The 27,433-nt window shown below is 44.5% G+C and overlaps 1 protein-coding gene across 1 annotated transcript in view; it reads left to right on the top strand.

The window, feature by feature from the left end:
* The window catches only part of LOC148478902 (adhesion G protein-coupled receptor E1-like), a 57,887-nt gene extending 34,590 nt beyond the window's left edge, over positions 1-23,297 (top strand). Inside the window, exons 6-12 of the mRNA XM_088455200.1 lie at positions 4,944-5,138; positions 14,524-14,759; positions 17,303-17,363; positions 17,460-17,551; positions 20,281-20,449; positions 21,258-21,356; positions 22,077-23,297. Coding sequence (XP_088311326.1) covers positions 4,944-5,138; positions 14,524-14,759; positions 17,303-17,363; positions 17,460-17,551; positions 20,281-20,449; positions 21,258-21,356; positions 22,077-22,148 — 924 coding nt within the window. The 3' untranslated portion in view covers positions 22,149-23,297. The remainder of the gene's footprint in view (positions 1-4,943; positions 5,139-14,523; positions 14,760-17,302; positions 17,364-17,459; positions 17,552-20,280; positions 20,450-21,257; positions 21,357-22,076) is intronic.
* Positions 23,298-27,433: the final 4,136 nt, after the last annotated feature.

Below are 27,433 nucleotides of genomic sequence, written 5' to 3'. Positions count from 1 at the left end.
CATTGCATACTGGGGGTACTGTATAAGGGGAACTAATGGGAGGCTGCTTAAGGGGGACCACTACTGGGGGTACTGTATAAAGGGCACTACTATGGGCCTGCATAAGAGGGACCACAACTGGGGACATTGCATACTGGAGGTACTGTATAAGGGGCACTACTGGGGTTAAGGTGCATATGGAAAGTAATATGATGATAAAGGGGTGTAAGGTGACCACGCCCATTTTTCACAGCACGCACCTAAGGCGCGTGCACATGGGGGTGGGAGCTCCATTTTTACATTTGCCCTGGGCTCCAAATACCCTAGTTACGCCACTAGCTTATCTTAACCATGGCTGACAGGCAGGGTTGCATTAAGGGCTACATGGGCCTTTGGCTGTAACTGTACAATGGCTTATATTGAGAAGGGGAGAATCTGTGACCAATGCTGTGGGTGTGACCAGTGCTATGGGGGTGTGCCCACCCCCCACACTCTCAGCCCCACTGTCTCCCTAAATAAAAAGAGAAAAGTTGAAGAATTTTGTAAAAAAAATAGAAATACCATTTTTATTATAAGATTTATGGGCGACTATATGATGCAGCTGATCACCATCATGCTGCAATGATGGTAGGCCTGCTTTTATGTGGAGGCCTTAGCTCCATCGGCTCCATTGTTAATCTGGCCCTGCTGACAGGAGGAGAACAAACACCAGCGGCTGGGAAACTCCCTCGCAGAGAGAAAAGTCCTGTCTACTCGGTTACCAATGAGCTTGAGGATTCACCTCTGGGGATTGACAGAGTGAGTCCCAGCCAACAAGACCTCCCCTGCTCAACATTTAATTGACTCCTCCTCTCTCATAAATATGGTGAGGGAAATATTACATAATCGTCCAAACACACAGTGCACATATGAAGATCCCTTTATCAAAATAACACAAATTGCTTAGATTGCCAGCAATCAAAATACAGTTGTGATTAATCCAACTCAGGGATACATAATTTGGCATTCTCATACTCTAGTCTGCAGAATACATATGAGAAAACATGCTTCTGTATAATAACTTAAACCAAAATACTGGCTAATTTTACTAAAATATAGGAAACAATTACTTAAACTACTGATGTAGACTAGAATAACTATACACACCTAAACAGCAGGGCGGATTGGTTGTAGGCTACACTGGTAGATGTATTCAATTTTTTTGTTCAACATGCAACAAGGGTCACTCAAGTATGGTGATCTCCCATGTTGGTCTCCACACAGTCTGTTGGACACGGGCTATGGCCAGAGTGCTGTTTCATTAGTTTTTAATCCAATAGTGATCCAGCTACAAGTCTGGGTGCTATGTACATTATGATGTACTGTATGGCATCACCTTGATGCTCAATGTTCTGTATGACATTCAGTGGAGTGCTGTCTGCAGATTATGGCAGTCACTGGGATGCTGTATGGTGATGATGGGATATAGCCTTTGCTGTATGGTGGTAGCTGTTTGTGCTGTATTGTCACTAGGATGCTCAATTTAATGTGTGCCAGTCCCTGGAATGATCTATGTACTTTATGGTGGTAACCAAGCTAGTGGTGGTGATTGAGATGCTCTTTGTACTGTAAGATGGTTACTGGGATCACAAGCAAGACCTATGGGGGTCCATTAGAAAAATTTACAAAGCCCCCCATCCTGGGCAAATTTTGATTGTAATTTACCTAATATCTATCTACTTAGCTGACATGCAGAATTAAATAAATTGTAATTAGCATATAGTAAGCATTATAAACGAATAATATATTTAAAAATATATAGTGTCTCCCTAATCCTAAATGTTTCTAAAACAACATGGTATATAAGAAGGCTATGATTCACTAATAAATCAGTTAATGAAGAGAGATGGAGGCAGAGACGACTGTGCCAGTGGCAATAGATGCCCTGCAGCAACACTCAGAGGCGGCCTGGGCCCCATAGCAGCCCCAATCTCTGTACCTACTGTCTGAGATTTGCTGCAAAATTGGACAGGTGTGTAGGCATATACTGGATGTCGAATCTGCGTCCAGGTATCCAGTAGGATTGTGTTATAGTTTGTTTTTTATATATATAGCACTTTATACACTTTTTATTATAACCTCCTACTTAGGTAGGACTTAACATATAGGCATTATTCTTTAACACTCATTTTAAATCTCACACCATGGGGCGGTTCTGCTGGGTTGGCCTGGGGGGGTCCCGGCCCTATATTTGTTCCATGAAAGTGTTAGGGACCTGCCTGATAGAGGTCACCTGGATGCGGTGGGCAGGCCCATAATTATGGCCATTATTATGCAAAGAACCTCTTTGATGCTATTTAGCAGTTATATTATTAGGTTCAGCATGGAGAGAGAGTGCACTTGCATTTGTCTCTTTATGCTTGCAGCACTACAAGTCTCAGTAGGTAGCACCTCATATTGTGCTTAGGGTGTGCAATCTAGGGCCCCCTCCCCCTAAGGATTGTGTTAACAGTCTAGCCTGGGTTGAGTCCTCCACTTGGACAAGTGTGTATTCATCTTAAGTCATGCAGTGCATTATCCGATAAAGAATTTGCTTTATCCATTGTCTCAAAATTAAAAACTGCAGGTAAAATGGAGGGAGAGGTAAGGGTGACAGGCCAAAATGTATTAAAAAGTCCTTACCTTAAGATGTTTGCAGATTCTTTTTCTAAAACTGTTGCTGTTCAGGACCTTATTGGGAGATATAATCCAAAGTTCATATCAGTAGTCATTATCCAGAGTCACCTACATAAAAAAGGAACTACTCAGAGAGTATTAATGTAGGAGAAAATGTCACCACAAAATGGCTGCCAGTAGCTGGGCATCCTTTATATAGGGCTGTGACCTGCATTGTGACATCTCAATGCATGCAGGCAGCAGCTAGTGATGGCTGTAGCTTGGATCATCTCTGGCCCAGCCCAGATACCCTATAGCAGCACTCTGATGAGAATAGAAAAGCTGGGGCTCAGGAGATGGCGTATTACTCAGTGCAGGGAGAGGGTGCCCGTAGCAGCCGCACTCTCTGCACCTACTATAGCTACACCCTTGGCAGGGATGCTGTTTGTGCTGTATGGCAGGCATAAAGCTACTCTCTGTATTTTAGGGCTGTCAAGTTGGCTGTTTGCTAGCACAACATATGATTGTTTTGGGGCGCCAAATTTGAATGAGGCCACTCTCAGAATTTTTTCCAGGACCACTTTAAGTTCCCAATCTGCCCCTGACCAAGTTCCACCTACTCAGCCACATGTAGACATGCCACTGAAATGTGTATGACTCTGCATTGCCTGTACTTGTGTACGCCTGGTTTTGGTGTATACACAATGCTTGATTCATGTCTGGATAGTGTATAATTTGTTCACGCAGTTTTAAGTTTATTGGAGAACCGTGCATGTGTAGGTCGAGTCCTGTGCTCTCGCACGCCAGCTAAGTGACCGTTTGGGGATAGGAAGTGGGCGGCACCAGGCTGCATTCCTGGAAATAGGGGCATGTTGCTCCTGTTTCCTGGGAATGCCGAGTACAGGCTCTGTGTTGTTGGATGAGAAATTCCTGGCCTTGCAAGTGCCCATCAGTAAGCTTCAGCTCATGCATCCGGATCGGAGATGCCAGCAGGAGGCATTTTTTCCCTACAGACACATCCTACTGCATCTGCATCTATGTGGACGGCATTACACAGCCGCTTCCCTGCCACTGGGCAATATCATCCAAATCTGTTTCATATCCACAGTGCAGAAACACACAAGATACTGGGCCTGATTCAGAGCCGCTCGTAAGCGGCCGCTCGTTCGCTCCGAGCGATGTTTGTCCCACTGCGCATGCGTACGGATCGTAATACGCATGCGCAAACCAGTCAGTGTGGCCGAAAATCGTTTGTTCGCTAAATAGCGAATGCCTGCTAATATGAGTGACAGGAGGAGGCGTATGTGGGTGGTAACAGGGGAAGGTGCTTGAAAACAGGGAGTGGAGATCAGAACGCAGGTGTGCTTAAAGGTCAAAACGGACGTTTTATGGGTGTGCATAATTAATACAGCAGCGTCACTGACCACGTCACTGGGTTATTTTATAGCCAGAACTGCTCGCAAATTTGTGGTAGCAAAAACCAACCACAAGAATAGCGAGCAGTTCATACGCTGGTCAATTTACTCGATTAATCTAATAAATAGCGGACATGACGTAGGATGCGAGCGGCCAGGGGGCGTATTTTTCAAAAAAACTACTGCAAGTTTGGTTCGCTCGTTCAGACATAGAGGGGCGTGAACAGACCGCAGAGAGCGAACGGTTCATTTGAATAGCCACTCCTATTTTCTGGACGAGCGAGCGCTAATTGCGTCCGGCTTTGAATCAGGCCCACAGTCCACACATGGCCATGTGTTCATCACTGAATCAGGCAGCCTCAGGGTGGTTTCTGATGGGCAAAATTAAGTGATGCACCAGTGGGTCAGAGGATGTATTAATACAGGTTCACGCTACATTGGTCACTGGATTCAGGATAAATATCAGGTCCATTAAGTGGTGTTAATGAAAGAGCTGTAGTGCTTTAAGGCCAAATAACCTTCAGTGCTGTACAGCTGTTGGTCTCTTGTTCATTGTCCAACCTCCCAACTGTTAAAAAGAATCTAGTTCTCTAAGATCCTTGATAATATTACATGATATAATTTTCATTTTGCATCCTGTATCCTGTATCTAACCTTCTAGAGGACAAGTCCTTATCAACCAATCCGTTTCTAGCGATCATTTATCAAGTTTTTTTCTTTAAACTGACAGGTAGTAGCTGATTGGTTGCTAAGGTCAACACGTTTACTTGTCCTCTTTAGAAGGTTTTATACCTTCCCCCTTAGTATAAATTCAAAGACCTCCATATTATTTGTCAGCACTGACCAGAATGTCTGAGGTCCCATATTGTCTCTTTCCTGTCTATGTGACTGAAATGGTCTTTGTCTCATCTGCAGGTGGATGCTGGCTTAGTTGTGATCTCTCGCATTGGCCTCACTCTGTCTCTTGTCTGCCTGTGTATCTCTCTCCTCACGTTTATCCTATGCCGCTCTATAAGGAGTGCTCACACCTCTGTCCTGATAGCCTTGTGTGGATGTCTCTTCCTGGGACAACTCCTTGTTCTGTTCGGTCTACACCAGACTTGGAATACGGTAAATGTATTTTTTGTTATTTTTACTTTATTTTTGGATTGTGACACTTAACCACTTCCTAGTAGAATAGAAGCATTATTATGTTTTCATTATATTACAGGGGCAACATTAATTGTCAGTTGGTGTTTAAAATGTTTTTAGAATGGGTGCGAAATTTATAATTTTATGACTATATAAATGGTGGCCACATCATAAAATAATAAATGTTGCCACCACCATAAAAAAAAAAACATTTTTAAAAATGAATTAACAAGTAATTTGTATTGCCCCTTTAATATAGTTAATAAATAATATTGCCCTCTTAATAAAATTAAACAATAATGTCCCATTAATATATTAATAAAATAGTGTTCCCCCACAACAGGATTACTGTAGCATTCAATACATACTGCAGTAATTGCCCTCATTATAGGTGAAGGTAAATCCTGACCTTCTCATTGGCCAGATAGCCCAAACTTCATGGGTTTTGAGATTTCTCACCTGTCACAAGTCAGGTTCTAAACCATCTACTTATTAATTCTGGGGGTTTCTTTAATTGTAACAGGAAAACCATTGATGGTGCTTCAATGCTCTGTTGTATTCTAAAGTCTCAATTCTCAGCAGGTCTCTGGCAGTTTGGTCTGTAGTAAATTAGCAGGACATAATCCCACCATTATACAGCTGAAAAGCCACTGAAAATGCAAAACTGTCACTTAGTAAATATACTCCAATTGTCTGTTTTGCCTGGGTTCTCCTGCTTTAGCTGGTTGTGAGAATACTGGCTTGATTTTGATGACGTTTGGTGCTCACTCACCACTTATACCTCTTTTCCACCAAAAACCCAGGTCCAACCTGGGTTTTTGGACATGGTTGCAACCCTGGTCAGACCCAGGTCAAACCTATTTACACTGCACCTTCGATCTGGGTTACTCCCAGGTCAGCCCTGTTCACACTGAACTCAGGTCTGCCCTGCTAAACCTGTGAGGTCATAAAAAGTGGGAGGTGACTGCTCCACAACTACCAATCAGCTCATTTTAGGCATAACCCAGGTCAGATAACCCGGGTTGCACCGTTTACACTGCACCATTACCCGGGTCCAACCCTGGTAGCTACCTGGGTTAGATTGCTGGGTCACTTGACCTGGGTTATTTTTCAGGGACCCTTTTACACTGAGCTGCAACCCGGGTAGACCCTGCAAAAACCCAGGTTTTTGCTTTGGTGTAAAAGGGGTATAACTGGTCAGGCCAAAGTCATGCGCTGGCTGTGGTTACCCAGTACCTTTAATGGAACCAGAATCACTTATGCAAACAAACAGTCAAGTACAAGTGTACATTATTTTGTATATTAAAGTACTACTAAGAAACAACAGCCAGGATGTTTGCCGCATGATTCCTTTAGAGTGTATTACCTGTTTCAGACACGTTGTTAACTCCTCAGACAGCTGTACAAGAGGCAAGAGATGGGAATAAAGTAAGAAAGAGCAAGTAACTGCGCACATTGGTAATACCATGCTGCACTGCAGGTGGGGAATATTTTAAAATGTACATTTATATTTTAAATGTGCAGAGAGATTTAAATTTGGGAGGGGTGTGTTCAAACTGACTTCTGAGCTTCAGTGAAATAATAAAGCTGTCCAGCATTTGTGGGCTACATGCAATAGCAGCCAGTATTTACTCTGCATGCAAAAAAACAATGTATGTAATTGCACCCCTTGCATTGCAACATCGGAGGGCTGCATGCAAATTCTCATTTGCGTTCCTTGCTGAATCAGGCCCACGATTACTAGCTACAGTATTTCTTACTCTATTCCAAAATTCCATGAAGCCTTCCCCTAAGTTCTTAGAATACAGAAAGCTAGTCTGTGGGGAACAAAGGTACACCCATTTGTCCGTGCAGTTATTTATAATGCTTTAAAGTCTCTGATTACCTGAATCCATATTCTATAGTTAAACTATTAGGGCCAAATGCAATAGGGTGAGAGTTTAACTCACATTTTTAAACTCAGCCAATGTAATAAAGTCACAGAACATGCAATTTTGCATGTTTTTCAGACTCAAAAAACTCAAAGACTGGAGAGAGAGAAATTGTGAGAGATAAAGCATTAACCAATCAGCTTCTAACTTACATTTTACAAGCTGTGTATGAAAAATGACAGTTAGGAGCTGATTGGTTAATACTTTTTCTCTCACAATGTTAACTCTCATCAAGCTTTAGTACATAGACCCCTTAAACTCTCATCCAGGTATTTCCTATTTTGAAAATACAACTTGATCAGTGTTTTAGGGGCATATGTATCAAAGCTTGATGAGAGATAAAATTGTGAGATATACTGTATATCACCAAACAATCAGCTCCTAACTTGCATTTTGCAGGCTGTGTTTAAGAGATGATAGTTTGGAGCTGATTGGTTGGTGATATCTAATTCACAATTTTATCTCACATTAAGCTTTGATACATATGCCCCTTAGTGTGAGAGTTCTACTGCTGAACTCTCACATTTTCTAAACTCTCACCCTATTACATTCGGCCCTAATAGTCTTTTTCAGGGTATGCAGGAATTGAGAATGAACAGCCCTTCTGGCACCATGTGGCCAACTGCCAGGAAAGAGACTTCCATACATAGGTGTAAATTTACTAAGAATCGTGTTTGGGCGAAATTGCAATCTCGGATGAGTTTAGCCTGTTTTTTTGACTCGCAAATTTACTAAGGCCAAACACGTGTGAACTTGCAGGAAACAGACATCAAAACTCGCATGAGTTTACAAAACACGACCAAATACACCATCAGCCAAACTTGCAAGTACTTTCCATAGGAAACCATACAACACGCAAATTTACCAAAGAATCGCATTTTGAAACTCGCATGAGAAATTACCAAACTCCCAACAAAATAGACTTTCCAAATACTGTAGACCACCTCCTGAGGTGAGTGTTTGAGTGAGTTTGCATGTGTTCACAGGTGTTTCAAGTTGCAATTAGTGGGAAAACAATGATGATGCCTATTAAAGGGGCTAAATGAGTTGCATTGATTTGAGTGAAGCAAAAATGGCAGAATATACTATCATTGCTATTCACTATATGTGACTGGGATTTCAGAGGCTCTACCACCAGACTGGAAGGACCCAGGAGCATGAAAAAAAAGCAGAAAATTAGGTAAAGCAGGTATCACAAAGGCCGCACAGTCCACATTTTTTTGGATGTGTTTGAACCTGAACACATTGGCCGATGGTTAAGTCAAACAGATGATCCAGTTGAACTGTAGCAACATATTCCATTTTTATGACCAAGTCAAACTGAACCTAGACTCTGACACAGCATGTTCCCACTCTCTCAGACCTGCATAAGCTTCTGGCTGTGTTTCACTTTCTGGCTACTGGTAATTTTCGGTCTGTGATTGTCATCTCTCAGCCACACCATTGCATCTGCTTTCCTAGCCTGGAGTCACAGTGGCATGCAGTAAGGGTAGATTTTTTTTTTTAGCATTGTCGGCATGCCTAATGTCCTGGTGATATGACAGTCTTGCGGTGGGGCAATATGCTGGCAGCCTTTCATCCAAATAGCATGTGGTGGGAATTCATGACCACCTGCACAAGGACCATGGTCTTCTCCACAGAAAAATTCACATTGTGCCCCATCTTGGTCTTGCCCCTTTGCCTGGGCAACTCATCACTGCTGCCTGTACTGCTCTATAGGGCTTCTTGAGATGCAACCTCCTCCTCCTCCTCACTCTCTCCCTGCCTCTCCTCTGCCCTGGACATATTCCTTTCCCCCTTCCTATACAAACGCAAAACACACAGAAAAAAAGACAAACTTACACAAACCTCCTCTCCCACTACCCACACATATGCCACACACACAAAACACACTGATAGGACAATAGAAAAAACGCAATCAATAAAAATAAAAAAATTACACAAACAGATAGATGACAAGACAATAAATAAGCACGAAACAATTTCCACATACCAAGTAGCAATCTGTTCCAGTAGCCAAAAACTCTCCGACACCACTAAACACGCTCCTCATAGTCTCTCTGCAACATCCAACCAACAAAACCCTCAACGGTTAGACTCTTTATGGTGTTTTTATTAGGGATGTGCAGGCTCGCATAGGTTCGAGTTTGCACGTGGAGTTCGGATTTTTCCCTCCAAAAAAAACGGAACTCAGAAAGAGGCAAAACGTCATCTTGCATGGACGAACAAAAGTCCAGGAATGATGATGTTCGTCCGTGAAGATGACGTTTTGCCTCTTTCTGAGTTCCGTTTTTTTGGAGGGAAAAATCCGAACTCCACGTGCAAACTCGAACCTATCCGAGCCTGCACATCCCTACTTTTTATATGCTTAAGCAGTGTGTACATGAGGTGACTGCTTCAATCAGAACATGTTTCTAGGATGATGCATGCATTCTCCTGTGTGTTTTCTAAACACATCCATTCTCACACGTGTTTTATAACACATCCATTCTCACACGTGTTTTACCTAAAACTCGCACGAAAAAACACGTTTGCATTCACCATCGAAAAACACGATTTTGCAAAAATCACCTCTTGGTAAATTTGCGAGTTTGGTTTGGGAAAACTCACGCGTGTTTGTGGGAATCTGGCCCTGATTTAGAGCCGCTCGCAAGTGCTGTGTGCTCGCAAGTGGCCCGATGTTTAGGCACTGCGCATGCGTCGCGTCTGGCGTGCGCGAGCCCCACCGAGCGACTGAAGTTCAGTCGCTACGGGGCTCGCAACAAGACGGGGTGGCTGTCGATGGTGAGTGACAGCTCGCCCCGTTTTGTGGGCGGGTAGGGGGGGTGGCTGGACAAACGCAGGCGTTCCCTTAGGAACGCCTGGCATTTGTAGGGAGGTCTTACTGACATCACTACTGATGTCAGTAGTGGACTTTCTGCTCTATTAGAGCAGGAAGTCTACTCGGCCTTGTGGCAGCCTAGACCCTACCGTAGGGTCTCGTCGCAAGGTCAATGGTCGCGATTATCGCGATGGTCTCCTGGCTGCTCGCACAAGCTGTGGGTGGTCTCCCACAGCTTTGCGAGCGGCCAGAGATCAAAAAAAAACCTGCCCACAATCCCAGCGTGTGGGCAGCGGCAGCGAGCAGCTCTGAATCAGGGCCTCTGTTCGAGTTTAATCTTGCCCAAACACGATTCTTAGTAAATTAACCCCAGAGTACTGAGCCAGCAGCCAGTGCAACTTGTCGGCAGCAGCCTGTTGACTGGGTGCCTCTATTGTCCTAAGTGTAGCTGCTTTAGGGAATTGTGTAAGAAATTAGCATAGCCATATGAACACAACTGCCAACATTTTAGACTTATAAACTCAGCATTCTCAGAATTCATACATTACATCTACAACACGTAGGTGCTGATTCTGAGTCGGGTGCAGCATCTCCCTGTGGTAGCTTTCTGGACGCATGTGCTGTGTGACTTGAATGTATGTGCAGACTTAAAACATCGGCCATCTGCGTGCGGCATCAATACTGCACCCACCTTTAAATCAGGCCCATAATACGAAGCTGGCAAGAAAGGTTGCCATGTGGGATAAACCTTCATTTGTAATTATCAAACAGTGAAAACAGTCTTTAGCCAGACACTTCAGTAATGCAGCTGTTAATCCACACCACAAAGCACAGTCCAACCTTCTGTCGTAATACCAATATATCAGAAAAAGCGTATCATCCAGCGCTGAATAAACTTATAAAATGTTCCTAGGCTTCAATTTGTTCCTTTGTAATCTCAGAGAGGGCACAGTGTGTGATACGCTATTATGTGATGTCCAAAAAGCCCCTAGGAGGGTTTTAAACTTCTATTGAAAAAATAGATGAAAATGTTCAATTCTTCAATCCAATGCTTAGTAACAGTATTCTAATTTCATATACGAGAGACAGATGTAAATAAGAAAACTTTGACGTTTATTGAAAAGATACAGTAAAAATGACTTAACTCAATCATAGTCAGTTTTTAAATTCTTTCACAGCCAAACCACACACTAAGGGCCTGATTCAGACCCGCTCGCGAGCGCACAGCACTCGCAAGCGGGTCGATGGTCCCCCGCTGCGCGCGCCGGAGCCGGCTCTGATGTGCGCATGCACGAGACCCGGCCAGCGACGGGCGCTCCGTCGCTACAGGACCCGCACCAAAGCGGGGCAGCTGTCGATTGTGATTGACAGCTTGCCCCGTTTTGGAGGCGGGCAGGGGGGGGTGGCTGGCCAAACGGAGGCGTTCCCTAAGGAACGCCTGCCATTTGGGGGTGGCCCCACTGACATCACGAGTTATGTCAGTGGTGAGCTTCCGGCTCTATTAGAGCCGAAAGCTCACTGGGGATTGCGATAACAAGACCCTACCACAAGGGTCTCGTCACAAGCCCTGATGGTCACGATGGTCGTGACCATCGCAACCATCACCTGGCCGCTCGCTAAAGCTGTGGGTGATCACAGCTATGCGAGCGGCAAGGAGGCCGTCTTTAAAAAAAAACAGGGGCGACCTGATTCAGAGCGAGCGCTCTTAAAGAGCGTCAGGCTCTGAATCAAGCCCTAAGTTCCATTACAGCAGTGGTAGCTGGGTTTTCCATAAAATATGTGACATACACATCCAACAAATGACGGAGTATTAGCGGTGTCAGTGGAGCATAGATGTTCAAATTGCTCACCAGACCTTTGGAAGTCTTGAAAATATGCGGCGGTACGATTGTCAGCTGATGTAAAAATTCTGGGTCCCCGCGGTCTGCAAACGCTTAACTTTCACTTCCCTCTGCTTGTCCGACATTGATCACACATAGCAAAACATATTTGCGCTCCAAAGGAAAAAATGGGCATGGTCAATTACAGAAGGGGTGTGCCCAATGAAAATGGGGCGTGCCAACATGACACGCCACCCATTTCTCATCACTCTGGGAACATTCATTTCCATTCCATATGCACCTTACCTATACGGTAGTTTCTCACAATGTGGAACCTCTGAAGAAATGTATCCCCCTGGGAAGATGGCATCTTCAAGTCGGTATTCAGTATTCATGTAGGTCACTTTGCCTGGAAGATGTCTGTTTGTGTAGGCATATTAATAAGGTCATCATCATACAACAGTGGTTCAACCAGACTCGTTCCCCCTGCATCTCTCAGCCACATAATCTCCCCTTGCGTTGTCTCTCAGCACACCATCACCTCCCCCCCTGCGTTGTCTCTCAGTCACACCATCGCTTCCCCCCGCGTCGTCTCTTGGCACACCATCACCTTCCACCCTGCATTGTCTCTCAGCCACACCACTGCTCCCCCCTGCGTCATCTCTCAGCACACCATTGCCTCCCCCTGCATCAACTCTCAGCACAAAATTGCCTTCCCCCGCGTCGTCTCTCAGCACACCATTGCCTCCCCCCGCGTCATCTCTCAGCTACAACATCGCCTCCCACCCTGCGTCTTCTCTCATCCACACCATTGCCTCCCCCCTGCATCATCTCTCAGCTACACCATCGCCTTCCCCCGTGTCTTCTCTCAGCCACAAAATTGCCTCCCCTCCTGCATCGTCCCTCAGCACACCATTGCCTCCCCCTGCATCATATCTCAGCCACACCATCGCCTCCACCTCCTACATAGTCTCTAAGCAACACCATTGGTTCCTCCCCTGTGTCATCTGTCAGTACACCATAGCCTCCCCGCTGCATCGTCTCCCAGCCACACCCTTGTCTCCCCACCTGTGTCGTCACTCAGCACACCATTGCCTCCTCCCTGTTGTCTCTCAGCCAAACCCTTGCCTCCCCCCTGTCATCTTTCAGCACACCATCAGAGATACACACACACATACTGACACAGATACACACACTGACACAGACACACACACACTGGCACAGATAGACACACTGACATAGATACACACACTGACACAGATACATACACACACTGACCCAGACACACACACACTGACACAGATACACACACTGAAACAGATACACACACTGACACAGATACACATACTGACACACACTGACAGAGATATACATACTGACACAGATACACACACACTGACACAGATACACACACAGACACACACACTGACATAGATACACACACACACTGACCCAGACACACACACTGACCCAGACACACACACTGACACAGATACACACACATGCTGACCCAGACACACACACTGACACAGATACACACACTGACACAGATACACACACACTGACACACACACACACACACACTGACAGATACACACACACTGACACAGACACACACACTGACACAGATACACACATACACTGACACAGACTCTTTCACACAAATGCACATCCCCTCCTTCCCCTGCGGCAGTCCTTCCCCCTCCACCCCCGGGCAAAAAAAGAACACATACCTGGGAGCTCCGGAGTTGAGAGAGCGCCGCAGAGGGAAGAGAGTCACTCTGTCACCTGGAAGCTCTCAGGATGGGAATGACTGACTGTGAGGGGCTGCGCACTTCTGCTGCAGCTCCCGTAACAGTCAGCACCAGCAGCCACATGATTAGGCAAGTCCTTAGTCCGGGCTCAATGATGGCAGGGGGGGTGGGCGGTGTGGGTATGATGCCCTGGTCGGCAGTGCCCCCATTCTGCCGGGCCTGTCACTGGGCCTGTCACTGTGCACAGGGCACGTGCCCTGCTCGACCCCCCCTAGTTACTCCACTGATGACCATTTATAATCTATTTTATATGTGATAACGAGCACCTTGAAAGCAAACAAAGGCTGCACAGATCATAGATTAGAGATGTATAAATATCAAATACTAAAGGTGGATATCCACTACTAGATATACAAATGAGAGCACGATTACGACATTGCAATTGTGCTCTTGTTGGTATATCTAGTGATGTGCCTAGACTGAACATTCACTTGTTCAGTCCTGGCACAACCATCATCCCCGCACATGCTGAACCTGACAGAATCGTAAGGTTGACCAGCATGTACGGGCGATGATAGATATCGGAAGCGACCAGCGTGCACGCGCATCGCTGGTTACTTCTGACCAAAACATGCACGATGCATGCGCGATTTGCAAGCGATTGCACTATAACGACATCGTTATTGTACAATCGCTTGCTAAAATCGCCTAGTGGATACCCCCTTAACTGAATTTCCCAAGCTAAAAAAAAATACAAAAACAGCATTCATCAACCAAATATAAAGTCTTATATATGCTTTCAATCTATTAGTGATATGATATTGGAATAACTTGTATTCCTTTCATTTTCATATTCATAATGGACAACTTGTAAAATGTATTTAGAGCATATTAGCAATATACTGAAACATGCATAAATGGGTAATACAATATATTGCATATAACTGATTACTCTATAATACAGCTCTGCATGATTTTCATGTAACCCTTATTCAGGCTATTTATTTTATTCTCTCATCTTTTCTCTCCATCTCTCAGGTCCTCTGTTCTGTGATTGCAGGCAGTCTGCATTTCTTATTCCTATGTGCCTTCTCCTGGATGTCTATCGAGAGCATCCTGCTCTTCATGACTGTCCGAAACCTGCAGGCTATGAATTACATGACAGCTCATCGCTCTCATTTCCCTTATGTCTGTCTGGTTGGGTTTAGTATCCCTCTCATCATAGTTGTTATCTCAGCAGCAATTCGTTCAGATGGATACCGGAATTATGAATAGTAAGTTATATCACTGAGGCAAGACAGCAAGATGTTACTCATGTGTCTGTGTATGGATTGCACTTCCTGGTATTATAAGTCTCAGCATTGCTTACCCATTTACCCTCTCCACTGAGACTATGCCATTCTGCACTGATTATTATTTCTCATTTCTCCTGTTAATTACCATAGGAAAATTCTCCCCCTGTCTACTGATTACCCTGCCCAATGGTGCAAGTAAAAAAAAATTCTTAGTGGTATGGTATGCACAAATAATGGGCATGGCCATGTGTCACAAGGAGCAAGGTCATTCAAAATGGGGACATGACAGCATGACACACCACCCATTTCTCATCACTCTGGAAACATTCTTCTCCATTCCAAATACACCTTACCAATATGATGCTTTCTCTGTAACGGGAAACCTCTAAAGCAGCTGATCCTCCCTGGGCAGCCAGTGTCTTCAGTTGGTAGTCACTATTCATGAAGGAGATCACATGATCCAGAAGATGCCTGTTGTGTAGGAATATAACCAATGTTATCATCATACAACAGAGGTTCAACCAGACTTGTGTCCCCTGTGTCACCTCCTGCCCTTTGCATCCCCTACAGCCTCCGGCCCCTTGTCTCTCCAGCCTCTTGTCTTTCCAGCCTCCTGCCCCTGTCTTTCCAGATTCCTGTAGGAGACAGCCTCCTGCATCCTGTGTCTCTCAGCCTCAACTCCCTCCCCTGTATCTCTTAGCCTACCCATTTGTTTCAATCAGCCTTCCTTTTTATGTCTCTCAGCCTATTCCTCTGTGTAAATCAGCCTCCCCTGTGTCTCTCCGCCACCTCCTCTATTAACCTAACCCCATTGTCTCTCAGCCTCCTCCTGTGTCTATCAGCCTCCCCCTCTATGTCACTCAGCTTCCCATGTGTCTTTCAGCCTCCCCTCTGTTTCTCAGCCACCACTTCTGTGTCATCAGATTATCCCTGTGTTTCTCAGCGCCCCCCTGTTTCTCTCAGCTTCCCCAACTGGCTACCCAATCCTGACCCGTGTCTACCCAGCAAGCACAGCCCACATTTACCTTCTCCTACTGCTGCTCCATCACCTTCATGCTGGGCAGCTTGGCTCCTCTCTTCAGTGCCCAGGAGAGCAACGTCATGATGTCACACCACTGTGTCTGTCTGTGGACTAAACAACCCTTATTGTGCTACCCACTGGCAGCTGCCGTGCTGTCCCAGCTGTGCCTCCTCTCAAATGTCGGACATGAAAATGGAACAAACTGTCCCACCGGCGATAGGGTAGTAGGGGCACAGCATACTCTCTATGAATTTCTGAATGGTACGCCATACTACCCTGTGCCACCAATTTTGCACGACTGACCCTTCCTGACATCCCTATGTTTCCACTGATTATCCATTCTCAAGATTGCCGCTTTCTCCACTGATTCCCCTTCCAGTGATCCCCACTTTCTTCACTGATTACCCTTAATGAGTTCCCTAATGCCTGTGTCATTTTGTAAATACTTTATGATATAAAAAGGTACTTTGTATCTGCACCCTCTATAGTAACGCCATTGGTATTACATGTAAGTAGATCTGGAACTGATGCAGAACTGAATGCAAGTTTTACCTTCACTTCATCAATGGTTAATTGTAGTTTTACACTGTATGCACATTTGTTATGTGTAATGTAATTATATAAAGAAAATGAACTGTGGGACATTTAAGAAATCAAATGCATGGAAGAGAGAGAGTGGGAAATATATTGTGGTAGAGGGGGAGATTTTTTTTATGTTTTACTTAATCCTGTTGTCTTGCATAGCCATAGAATTTGGACAGTTGTGAAATGTCTCTACTGCTGGGTACACACTGGACGATGTGTGTAAATGTCAAATGCGGCAAACCCAGTGGGGGTTTTGGCATCGACAACTGCATACACATTTGCTGATGCCGGCAATGACGAATGACGGCGGGGGTGAGGGGCGGGGTCATGCTGAATTTGGCATCATGGCATCATTAACGATATCCCCAGATTGGACTGAATGTACAGATGAATGGGGATATCGTTAACAATCCGCGCGAGGGAGCATCATTTGTCGGTAAGGGCATACACACTGGACGATTTAAATGATATATCGTTGAAAGATATCATTATCGTTCTTAAATATCATCCAATGTGTACGGGGCTTTATTGTGCTGATCTGCAATACGGGATATTACCTCTCTCCATCCATTTCTCTTCCAGAGATTCTCCCTCTCTCCAGTAATGTCTCTTCTTTAGTTTCTAATTTTATCAATTGTGTTCCCTACCTGAAATCCCCCTCTCATCTTGTTACCCTTATGACACTCTCCATCTCTCTTTAATGTTTAACCATCCTGAGATTTCTGTTTGGATGTTGTGTTTTGTTTTTTTTTATTATATTTTTTCTTACATGAAAATGTTTTCCTAATAAAAGCATTGCCCTTTAACTTTTGGGCTTAAACATACCTGGAAGTGCAAATAGAGTGTAAACCCAAACGTGTAATGACATTAGACCATACAGTGACAGATAGCTGTGTATGTATCTTCTGTCTTTCAGTTGTTGGCTGAATAGAAGTCTTGTTTGGAGTTTCCTTGGGCCAGTCTGTGTATTTATCATGGTGAGTACATCATAAGAATAATCTGTGTCCTCTCTGTCACACACTATCCCTCTGTCTCTTGTACTCACTCACTGACTTCTCTCTCTCTTTCTGCAGATGAATTTCATTCTCCTGGTCCTCACATTTTATCTTCTCAAGCAGAAGTTGGCATCTCTCAACTCAAATGTGTCCACTTTAAAACATACCCGGTGAGTCAAAAAGCCAGCACCCCACCTGGGGTAGAGACACAGGAACTACTGTACTCAGTGAATCAGCGCAGCCAGCAGGAGGTGTCTATTTACATACGATGTCCCCTGTGGCATTAGCATATTGTTGTGGCACAGTCACTGCGTCCAAAGCCACAGCGGCTGTGTGATCTGCGTACAATGCTGAGTCAGGCCCAGCCTTAGCAGTAAATGCTGTAATAACATTACTCAGTTTGTAATAAAGTGTCTGGACAGTGTTGTTGTATAATAATTGTCAATGCTGCACTGACCATGGATGTCCAATAAAATATTGACAGAAATAAAAACATAAAAGTACAACTGACATTAATTTAAAACAAACATCCATTGTCTCCCCCTTTATATAATATACCAGCCATAGTAATTGGCGTAACTCCCATAGGTGTAAGGGGCAGGGGCAGAACTATGGGAGACAATGGAGGTGCCTGCCGTTGGGCTCCAGCTCTAAAGGGGCACCTCCTTCATTGTCCTTAACATATTTACCACAATCCCACTTAGGGCTGTAACTATGTACCTGGAGTGTACCGTCACGGCCGCCCAATACATGGCACCCCTTCCTTGCACCTGAGAAGCCACCATACACTAGTGGAGAGCTCCATGTCAGACTATCAGCTGCCACCTTTGTCTATCTATAGTCTGTCTGCATGCGAATAGCTACAGTACATTACAGTGTCAGAGGCTGTGACGGGGGGCACCAAATTATAACTTGCCTCCGGGCGTCTGGGATGAACTTACGCCACTGGTAAGGGGTGCAGCTGCCATGGGGCCCAGAGCTGATGGGGGCCCAACTTCCTTGTCAACGTTACATGTGTTATATACATTTTTCACCATCAGGTGGTACATAGGGGCCCTTACAATGTTTTGCTATGGGGCCTTCAAATATGTAATTATGCCACTGGGCATAGTAATGGTTTATATACAGTTGGAGGGGTCCAGTCCCAGTTAGCCAATAAGAGGTGACTCCCAGTTGTCACCATCATCTCTGCTTATTTTGAGCAAAAAAAAATGTCTCTGTGGGCCTGATTCAGCAAGGATCGCAAAGAAGAGATTGCAGATGCCTGGCCGCTGCGAGAATATGGTAATGAATGCATATGCACGGCAATCGCAACAAAAGATGCAGACGCCCACCACTACATAAAGCCAGCCCACCTCCCTTTACTCTATGCTTGATCAGTACGCAGGCTAGCAAAAGCATCGGTAACATCGAGAACCATCGAACTCATACGCACAACTATGGTAGCCTTGACCAGTCGCAGGTTTGTGGCAGCTTCCTGTGTACATTGAGACATACAGCTGGGTATGCCGTCACACAAGCTTAATTATGTACGCCCCTATAACCCCGTTAAGATGCACAGGCATGCCTGCGTTCGCCCGACCACCCCGCTGTCACCACCCACAAATGGCACTTCCTGTGAATCAACATCGGAGGTCTCTCCATGCTAATTGAGTATATGCCGTGTGATCCCTTACTTGATCGCATTGATTGACTCGCGCATGCGCACTGAGATGCACACGCATGTGCAGAGACGCAACATCGGCCAACTGCGAGCAAATTCTTACTTGCGATCCTTGCTGAATCAGGCCCGGTATGTGTCTAAGGGGTGCAAGTATCAATCAGTGAAAAGAGTGGAGAAGTGGACCAGTAGAGAGTTTGCCCATAGCAACCAATCAGCATTGAGGTAACATTCATTAATTACATTCTATAAAATGCTAGGTAGAAGCTTGTTGCTATGGGCAACTTCTCCTTTTGGCCACTGTTTTCATTGTGTGATACATCAACTCCTAGGTCCAGGTCGAACTCAAACACAATCATATTAGTATTATTACTATTACATTTTATTTATAGGGTGCCACAAGTGGTCCACAGCGCCGTACATACAGTAAAGGGTACACAGAACATTACAATACAGTAACCAAATTATAAACAGAGCACAAGTAACAATTAGCAACACAATTCTCCATACACAATTCAGCTGGGAAGGTGAAGGCTGTCATAGAAGTGCTAGAGAAGAAGGCTGTGAGACAGTGGGGAGGAGGACCCTGCTCCTAGGAATTACCATCTGGGGGAGAGGGGAGAAAGACAGATGACAGGAGGCATTTAGATAACATTTATATTATGGCCCATTCCATGTCAAGTGGACCAATTCAGAAGAACGTCCTCACCAAATTTTAGTTCATGACTTGCAATAGAGGCAAAGCTACATTTGGCCCTCAAAGTGGGGTTACTGGGTCTGGTGACACCCGGTGCGCACTCTAGATACCCCTGGTGCACCCGGTCAAAAAGTGGGCATCACCAGAGATGCTGGGCTACCCCTGGAGACTGGGCAGTCTGCACTGTCGGCTCCTCTTCTATAACAGGAGCGGGGTGCTGCAGGAGAATGTCACACTGTAGCACCCGGCTCCTGTCATGGCAGAGGAGCCGGCATTTAGGTGTCTCACCCGGGTGTGGCCCGCACCTCCCTCATGACGCCACTGGGGGTGGGTGATTTGCTACTATTGCATAGTGTGAACTAAAATGTTCCCAAAATTAATCTGACATGTATGCTGTCCTTCATGTAACATTGTATGATTATTGACGATGGTCAGACGGGGACCCCTGGTTCAGTTATCATGGAATGGCCCTTATACATTTGTGCTTTTCAGATTTGTGCTGGTAAATGTGTGAAAATCATTAACCTCTTTTCTACACACAGTCTACTGACGTTCAAGGCTATGTCTCAGCTCTTTATATTGGGCTGTACCTGGATTGTTGGCTTCTTCCAGTTCGGGAGTGGATCTCTTGTTGTGTCTTACATCTTCACTATCTGCAATAGCCTCCAGGGAGTCTACATCTTCTTCGTACACTGTCTTCTCAATCGCCAGGTTATGGGACAAAGAACTGTCATTATATTGTGTTGGGCCATTTATTACATTACATTTGTTGTTTATTAAATTAATTCCCTTTATTATGTAGTGTCCTGAAACTTGCTGCCTTAGGCAGCTGGCTAATGGTGCCTCATTATAGACCCACATCTAAGCCAGTACAATTACTCTAAAATGTTCTTTCATTTATTTATTGTTATTCCTGCCTTAAGTGAAATATTTGATGACATACGTTGTATAGTGCTATATGTATGATTAGTAAATTGGACCTGGCATTGATGGGTTGAGGGTATCCCCTCTTCTCTCCCTGCATGTACACTTACCTGTGGTCCCACTTCCTTTCACTCTGTCAGCAGAAGTGGGAGCCATTAGCGGTGGATGGTGGTTTGCTGTAGTCGATTTTATGACATAATAGTAATTATATCATCAACAGTGGCAATTTTCTACATTTTCTGTATTGTTAGAAGATAATTTTATTTAATATTGCTGATCCCCCAATATATTACATATTCTGCTTCATAACTCTGACCACTAACACTGTAATTATTATTATTATTATTAGTGCTGACCTATTGCTCCGCAATGTGGACTTTATTCAGATACATCATTCTCTGTCCCAGTGGTGTATAAAAACTCATTTTCTGCCGCAGTGCACACACACACTAGCACGTATACACACATACTAGAGTTCGTTGAGTCAGAAGCCAATTGAAAGCCTTACACACTCCACAAAGATAACAAAGATGGCCAAACATGTTTTCAACCCCAGCACTGCATAACTATAAATATGTTATTGTCACACCTACAGGTAAGAGAGGAGTACAGCAGAACCTTCTGCAGGCTTCGTTCAAAGAAATCAGAGTCCGAGGTTATGTCTGGTAGTACTATACCCATGGGCATTAAATTTGTAAGTCTGATATTATTATTTATTTTTTTTAATCTGTGTATGTCTAATAATATTCTTGCAGAGACATTTAGGTCTAATTCCAGTTGGATTTAGTAAGATTTTCTCCACTTTAAATTGTTACTGAGATACCTATATCTAACAACACATTATTCCAGGGCCTTTCAAATACTGTATACGAAGATCCAATACTATATTGTTACTCAACTCCAATACTGCATTATTCCTGTTACATTAATGTAGCATCACATTAATAGATATTTTCTTCCCCAAGGGCTTGTACATAAATGAGTTTAATGAACGAGCTTAATAACTAAAAACTTGTTAAAAATGATTTACCATCCTCACAGACCTACTGTTTCTTCAAGAATGTACATTTATATTGTTGCTGTCACTGAGGTTTTAAAAATGTGTTAGACTGTTTATAATTTGTTAAATGATGCCAGTCACCATGAATTGGAAATATATTATTGCACAGATTATAAATTTATACATTGTTGCAGAGACACAAATCAAAGAATGCATTATTACATTGTTACATTCACAGATCAAATAATACATTGCTACATGGTAGCAATCACAGATCAAATAATACATTGCTACATGGTAGCAATCACAGATCAAATAATACATTGCTACATGGTAGCAATCACAGATCAAATAATGACATTGCTATATTGTTGTAGTCACAGATCAAATAATGACATTGTTACATTGTTGCAGAGTGACGCATCTGAATATCGGACGTCCGAAATTAGTCAAAGAGAGGAGACTCAGGTGGCCTGGAAGAAATGATCTTTCTCTGCATAAATAGACAACTGTCCTGTTCTCTATATAAATGGATAACACATCATCAAGTTTATTCCTAAGTCTCCAAGCAGCCCAGTATGAGCAGCATGAAGTACAGTAAGAATGAGGATATATTAAACCATTTACAATCATTATTAAAACATATGAAGAAACTACATCTATTGGTGATCAGCAGTACTGGCAATATCATATTATAGGATAAACTAAATATCTATTGCTCCGCTAGACATATAAACCCCTTTTCATGTTTCAGTATTCCCAGAATCCCCAGCTGGACCTGTGGCAGAATGTAAAGACTAATATATGGAACACAGCCAAGTTCTATAGTAATAAAATCAGACATATGATTGTGAAAAGCATAATAGGCTGTTGTATTATACCGTAATACAGTGTTATATTTATTGTGTATAACTGCAAAGTCTACTGTTTAACCATATTGTTTATTGAAACAATTTGTACTGTTATTTTATCACTATGAAACAAATGTAATCAGAGAAATATAATTAAGTGAGGTTACATGAGCTTTGAACTAAATTTGCCAGAACAGGGAGAAAAGAGATAAAACACATACTTTGAAGCTTCTCACACTGACGAATAGCCGAAAGCTTGAGAGAGCCTGGAGAGGCTTAAACCAGAAGGCCAGTGGGCTGGCTTGAGTGGCGATCACATGCATCTTGTTGTACCAATTAGGCACCAGGGGGTGTGGTTTTTTTTTATTTTTTAGAACGTCTATTTTGCCCCTGATTGCAGGCTTTGACCCTATTTCCTAAATCCAATTTCCCGTCCTCCCTTCCATATTGCCTTGTTTGTTGTTAGCTACTGTGTAGTGTTTGGCGAGAAAGTACGGGTTATCATCAGCCCAGGTGCAGTTGGAGCATTGGGTACACTCACCTTTTAGAAATTGTTGTGAAATACTGTACAACCAATACAGGGGTCACTATGTCCATCTCCAGATGTGATAGTGACAGTCAAAAGTTTCAGTTTAGTACCTTAGTGATTTGGTTTAGCATCCACAGGGCGGATACCTCTTGCAATGCAGTGTTTTTACCTTACGTTTGCTTTTTTGGGCTGCAGTGTTTAGGGGCCGTGGTTTCTTACCACCATTCAATTCTTTAAATACAAATTTTTAAAATAAAATAGCCACCTTTTTAAATTCCAATTACAGTCTCAGTGTGTTTATTTTATAGGTAAGTTTGTTATGTATGATGATCACACACTGAAGACACATGGCAGCCGTTACTAGGTTTATAAAATAATACTTCTCTCATCTATAGGAGATAATTTGTTGTAAAGTTATTACTATGTAAAGACACATATTCTATATTTATTGTATTCCTATTTAGTTGGAGAAGTATAATTTTAATCAGTCTCCTACAAGGATAAAGGGCTCACCAAGAAAACCAATGGTAGGTGCCCTCTAAAAGCATAAAGGTAGCATGGCCAGCCTGGAAAGTGTGAGGCTAGTACTCAACATTTCTGAAACAGAAAAACAATCTGTAACTTAACTAATTTTTTAGTGAAACACATAGTTTCCCATAGACAGGACCATATACTGAAATTATTTAAGCATTGAAAGGTGTCTTCCCTGACCATCTCAGCTAGACAAGGAAACACCAGTTGAATATCTTAGTATGGTAAGTTGGACACATATATAAGTGGTCCTACAGTCTAATGATGCAGATTAAACGAGTTACCCATGTGGGGAGGCATAGTCCTGACTCTTAACATTACAGTAACTCAAAATCCTTAATAAATGCATGAGGGGGAATAGTTTTGTTTTTCTTTATAGAGCCATCATTTGACCTAATGATGCTGTGATGCTTAAAAAAAGAAAAAGTCAGCTTGATAGTATGAGTGGTTTGTGCTGGAGATATCCCTGTCCACACTTATGCATGAAGCCGTATAATTCCACCGTCCATGACGCTCCCCACCTTTGGAATTCTCTCCCCCTCTCTAACAGACTCCACCGCTGTACTAAGCTTCAAACTGTCACGACCCTGTCTAGTTGTCACCTTTTTGCCTTGAGACTTACCCCTGTCAGCTGTCCCATGGATCTGTGTTTGTAGTTCTCCTGGGGGATCTGCTCTGACTTCTCTATGCATTCCTGTCACAGTAATTACTGCACCTGGTCTCTCCTGTCTGTGAGCACTGCTAGCCCTGATTGGAGTCGCAGGTGTGGTTCTGATTCTCAGAGCTGCAGAGATGAATACTCCCTCTGCATGTTGTGCCTTCCACCACTCAGAATGCTACTGCCAGACCACCTGTCCATATCCACCAATTGCTGCCAGACCCAGGGTATATGTTTCCTCCCCTGATAGCATTCTGGGCCTGAACACCTCGTCTTCCCGTGGTGTATGGTTCATGCTGTTTCTGCATTTCAAGTGTATCCCTGAAACCTGCTACAGCAACCCCGGTGCTTCCAGAAAACCTGCTACAGTAATACCTGGCATCCAGTCATCCTGTTACAGCAATACCTGGCCTGTGGTCTGCTGCTAGTCCTAATCCTGGTTGGTCCCTGGCACTCTGTAAACCTGCATCGTTTCACCTTGCCTTGTTTCCTGCTGTGGATCAACTCCTGCTCCTTTTACTTACCTACCTACTCCCTCCCTGAACCTAAAATTCCCAAACCTATCCATTCCTTCCTGAAAATTGTTATTCCGAATTATCCAATCCAGCCTGCACCTGAGTTCCAACCTTGTCACAGCATTTCCGGATCACCCTGTTTAACCCTCGTCTCAGCATTACCTGATTTCCCTTCAGCCATTGTCACGTTATTCCAGTCCAGAGTCAAGTTCCAAGCTCATCAGCTCTATCCACGTAGCCACCCAGCTACCAGCGTCTACCCACGGCTATCCAGCCACTCCACGTAGCCACCCAGCTACCAGCGTCTACCCACGGCTATCCAGCCGCTCCACGTAGCTTCCCTGCTACCTGCGTCCACCCACGGCTATCCTGCCGCTCCACGTAGCTACCCAGATACCAGCGTTTACCCACGGCTATCCAGCCGCTCCACGTAGCCACCCAGCTACCAACGTCTACCCACGGCTTCCCAAGCCACAACAAGTAGCTTCCACGCTACCATCCGTCTGCAAGCCCATCTACTAGTAACCCGACCAGCTCAGTCAGCCTACCTGCCGGTCCCTCCCAAGTTCCTTCTGGTCACATTCCAACGTCTCAAGTTTCCAGTTCCAGTCACTCATCACCAAAGGCAGTTCTCACTGCTACCCACTTCTTATAATAAAAGAGCTATTCATCTACACCCATCTGTGGTTCCAGTCATGCCGGCCTCCGTTGAAACCCGATCACCACCTGAGACAGGTAACTTGCAGACACCAATTGTGACAGAATGTTCAGGCCCAACGATGGTGGCGGATCAAGCACCTATTAAGGGACTAGATGCTTTCCGTAACCTGGTCACCCGCTTGGATTCACAGGAGGCCATACAGCATCAAGTGCTACAGCTTTTGAAAATCCTGAATAACCGGCTAGATGTTACCCAAACCTTACCTGAACCCCTAACTACCTTCCATCGACTGCTGGAACAGCTTCAGGCTCTACTCAGCAAAATTTTTCAGATCATTCCTGAATTTCTTAGAGCTGCCTCTGTCTCGACTAAAACCTCTGCCTTGGAATCCCTAAGAAACAAGGATTCTTCCGAACCAAGTAATGTCAGACATCGTAGTTACCCATGCCCCAAGCTCTCTGTGGCCGAACGCCAGCGGCGCAAAGATTTACAGCTCTGTCTCTTTTGTGGGAGTTCTGACCACTTCATTAAAGACTGTTTCCTTTGCAACTCCAGCAGTGGTTCCAAGTGTCAACGTCTCAGTGCCCGTTCTGGCTCCAGCCCGGATTCTGCCCGTTCCGGCTCCAGCCCGGATTCTGCCCGTTCCGGCTCCTGCCCGGATTCTGCCCGTTCCAGCCCCAGCCCGGATTCTCCCCGTTCCGGCCCCAGCCTGGATTCTGCCCGTTCCGGCCCCTGCCCGGATTCTGCTTGTCCCAGCAGGGGACTCCAGTCAGCAGCCCCAGGAGGGGTCTCAAGTCTCGTACCCCAGGAGGGGGTTTCAAGTCTCGTACCCCAGGAGGGGGTCTCAAGTCTGGCACCCCAGCAAGGGGCCTCAAGTCTCGCACCCCAGGAGGGGGTCTCAAGTCTCGCGCCCCAGGAGGGGGTCTCAAGTCTCGTGCCACAGGAGGGGGTCTCAAGTCTCGTGCCCAAGGAGGGGGTCTCAAGTCTCATGCCTCAGGAGGGGGTTTCAAGTTCCTGTTATCAGGGAGAAGTGTCTTGTACTACAAAATCTGATTATGGTTCCTGTTCAACGTCTCCTGCATATATTGTTCCAGAAGATGACAACCTCTGTAGTCTGTTCTCAGCTTTGATTGTTGATGCTACTGTCTCTAGCTCCTCTGGACCCCTTCCAGTCCCATCAGTTGGTCCGAATACCGAACATCTGTCAGCTTCTGTTGTTTTGACTCCTCATAAATCGGAGCATCCTCAAGTCTCTTCCAGCCCTGCACCTGAATGTGCTCCACAGTCCTTGAACACACAGGATTCGTCGGATACTCCAACATGCATTTATTTTGATTGGGACTTAACTCAATACTATGCTTTATTGAAACAATTCTTCGGTATGATGAATTCTTCTTTGTCATGTGGAGTCAAGTCTACTAATATGGTAGAGTTTATTATCTCATCTTTTCAGGGTAAAGCTTGGGACTGGGTTGCCCCTATTTACAACTCCAATGATCCAAAGCTTCAAAATATAAAGTCTTTCAGTGAAGCTGTTGTCAAAGAATTTGGTCCTTACCCTGTAAACCAAAATTCTAGCGAAGTTCTCAGTTCCAAAATATTGTCCGAGCAGTCTGTTTGTGCTACCAAGAATTCGTCCTCCACTCCTCTGAAATCCGAACAAGGTCAAGTTTTCAAGGGCCAGCGTGCCGAATTCCAGGCATCCCAAGAGAGCAGCACTTTTGAATCTGTAACCCAGAACATGACTTGTGCACACACCTCCTTTTCCCCTTTCTGCTACTGTTCCTCCCAAAATTCTGATCCTGTCCTTCCCAGCCACATATTTCCACAGGAGTTACCAGAGATTCCTTGTCCGTCGTTTGGCACAAAACGTTATCGCAGCAAAAAGAAGAATCGGTGAAGGTCTTGAACTATCTCCCTTGTAGACTTTGCACTCTAAGTACCCCAACAAAATTGAGAATTGGGAAGAGCTTTGAAGAAAGTTCTTTTTTGTTTTTGTCCGGAGTCCACCCATAAAGAGGGGGGT

This window comes from Taudactylus pleione, unplaced genomic scaffold (genome assembly GCF_031769625.1).
Source record: "Taudactylus pleione unplaced genomic scaffold, aTauple2 ptg000644l, whole genome shotgun sequence".
NCBI classification, from domain to species: Eukaryota; Metazoa; Chordata; class Amphibia; order Anura; family Myobatrachidae; genus Taudactylus; species Taudactylus pleione.
The sequence above is the reverse complement of the archived record's forward strand: the minus strand, read 5'-3'. Positions and strand labels throughout refer to the sequence as shown.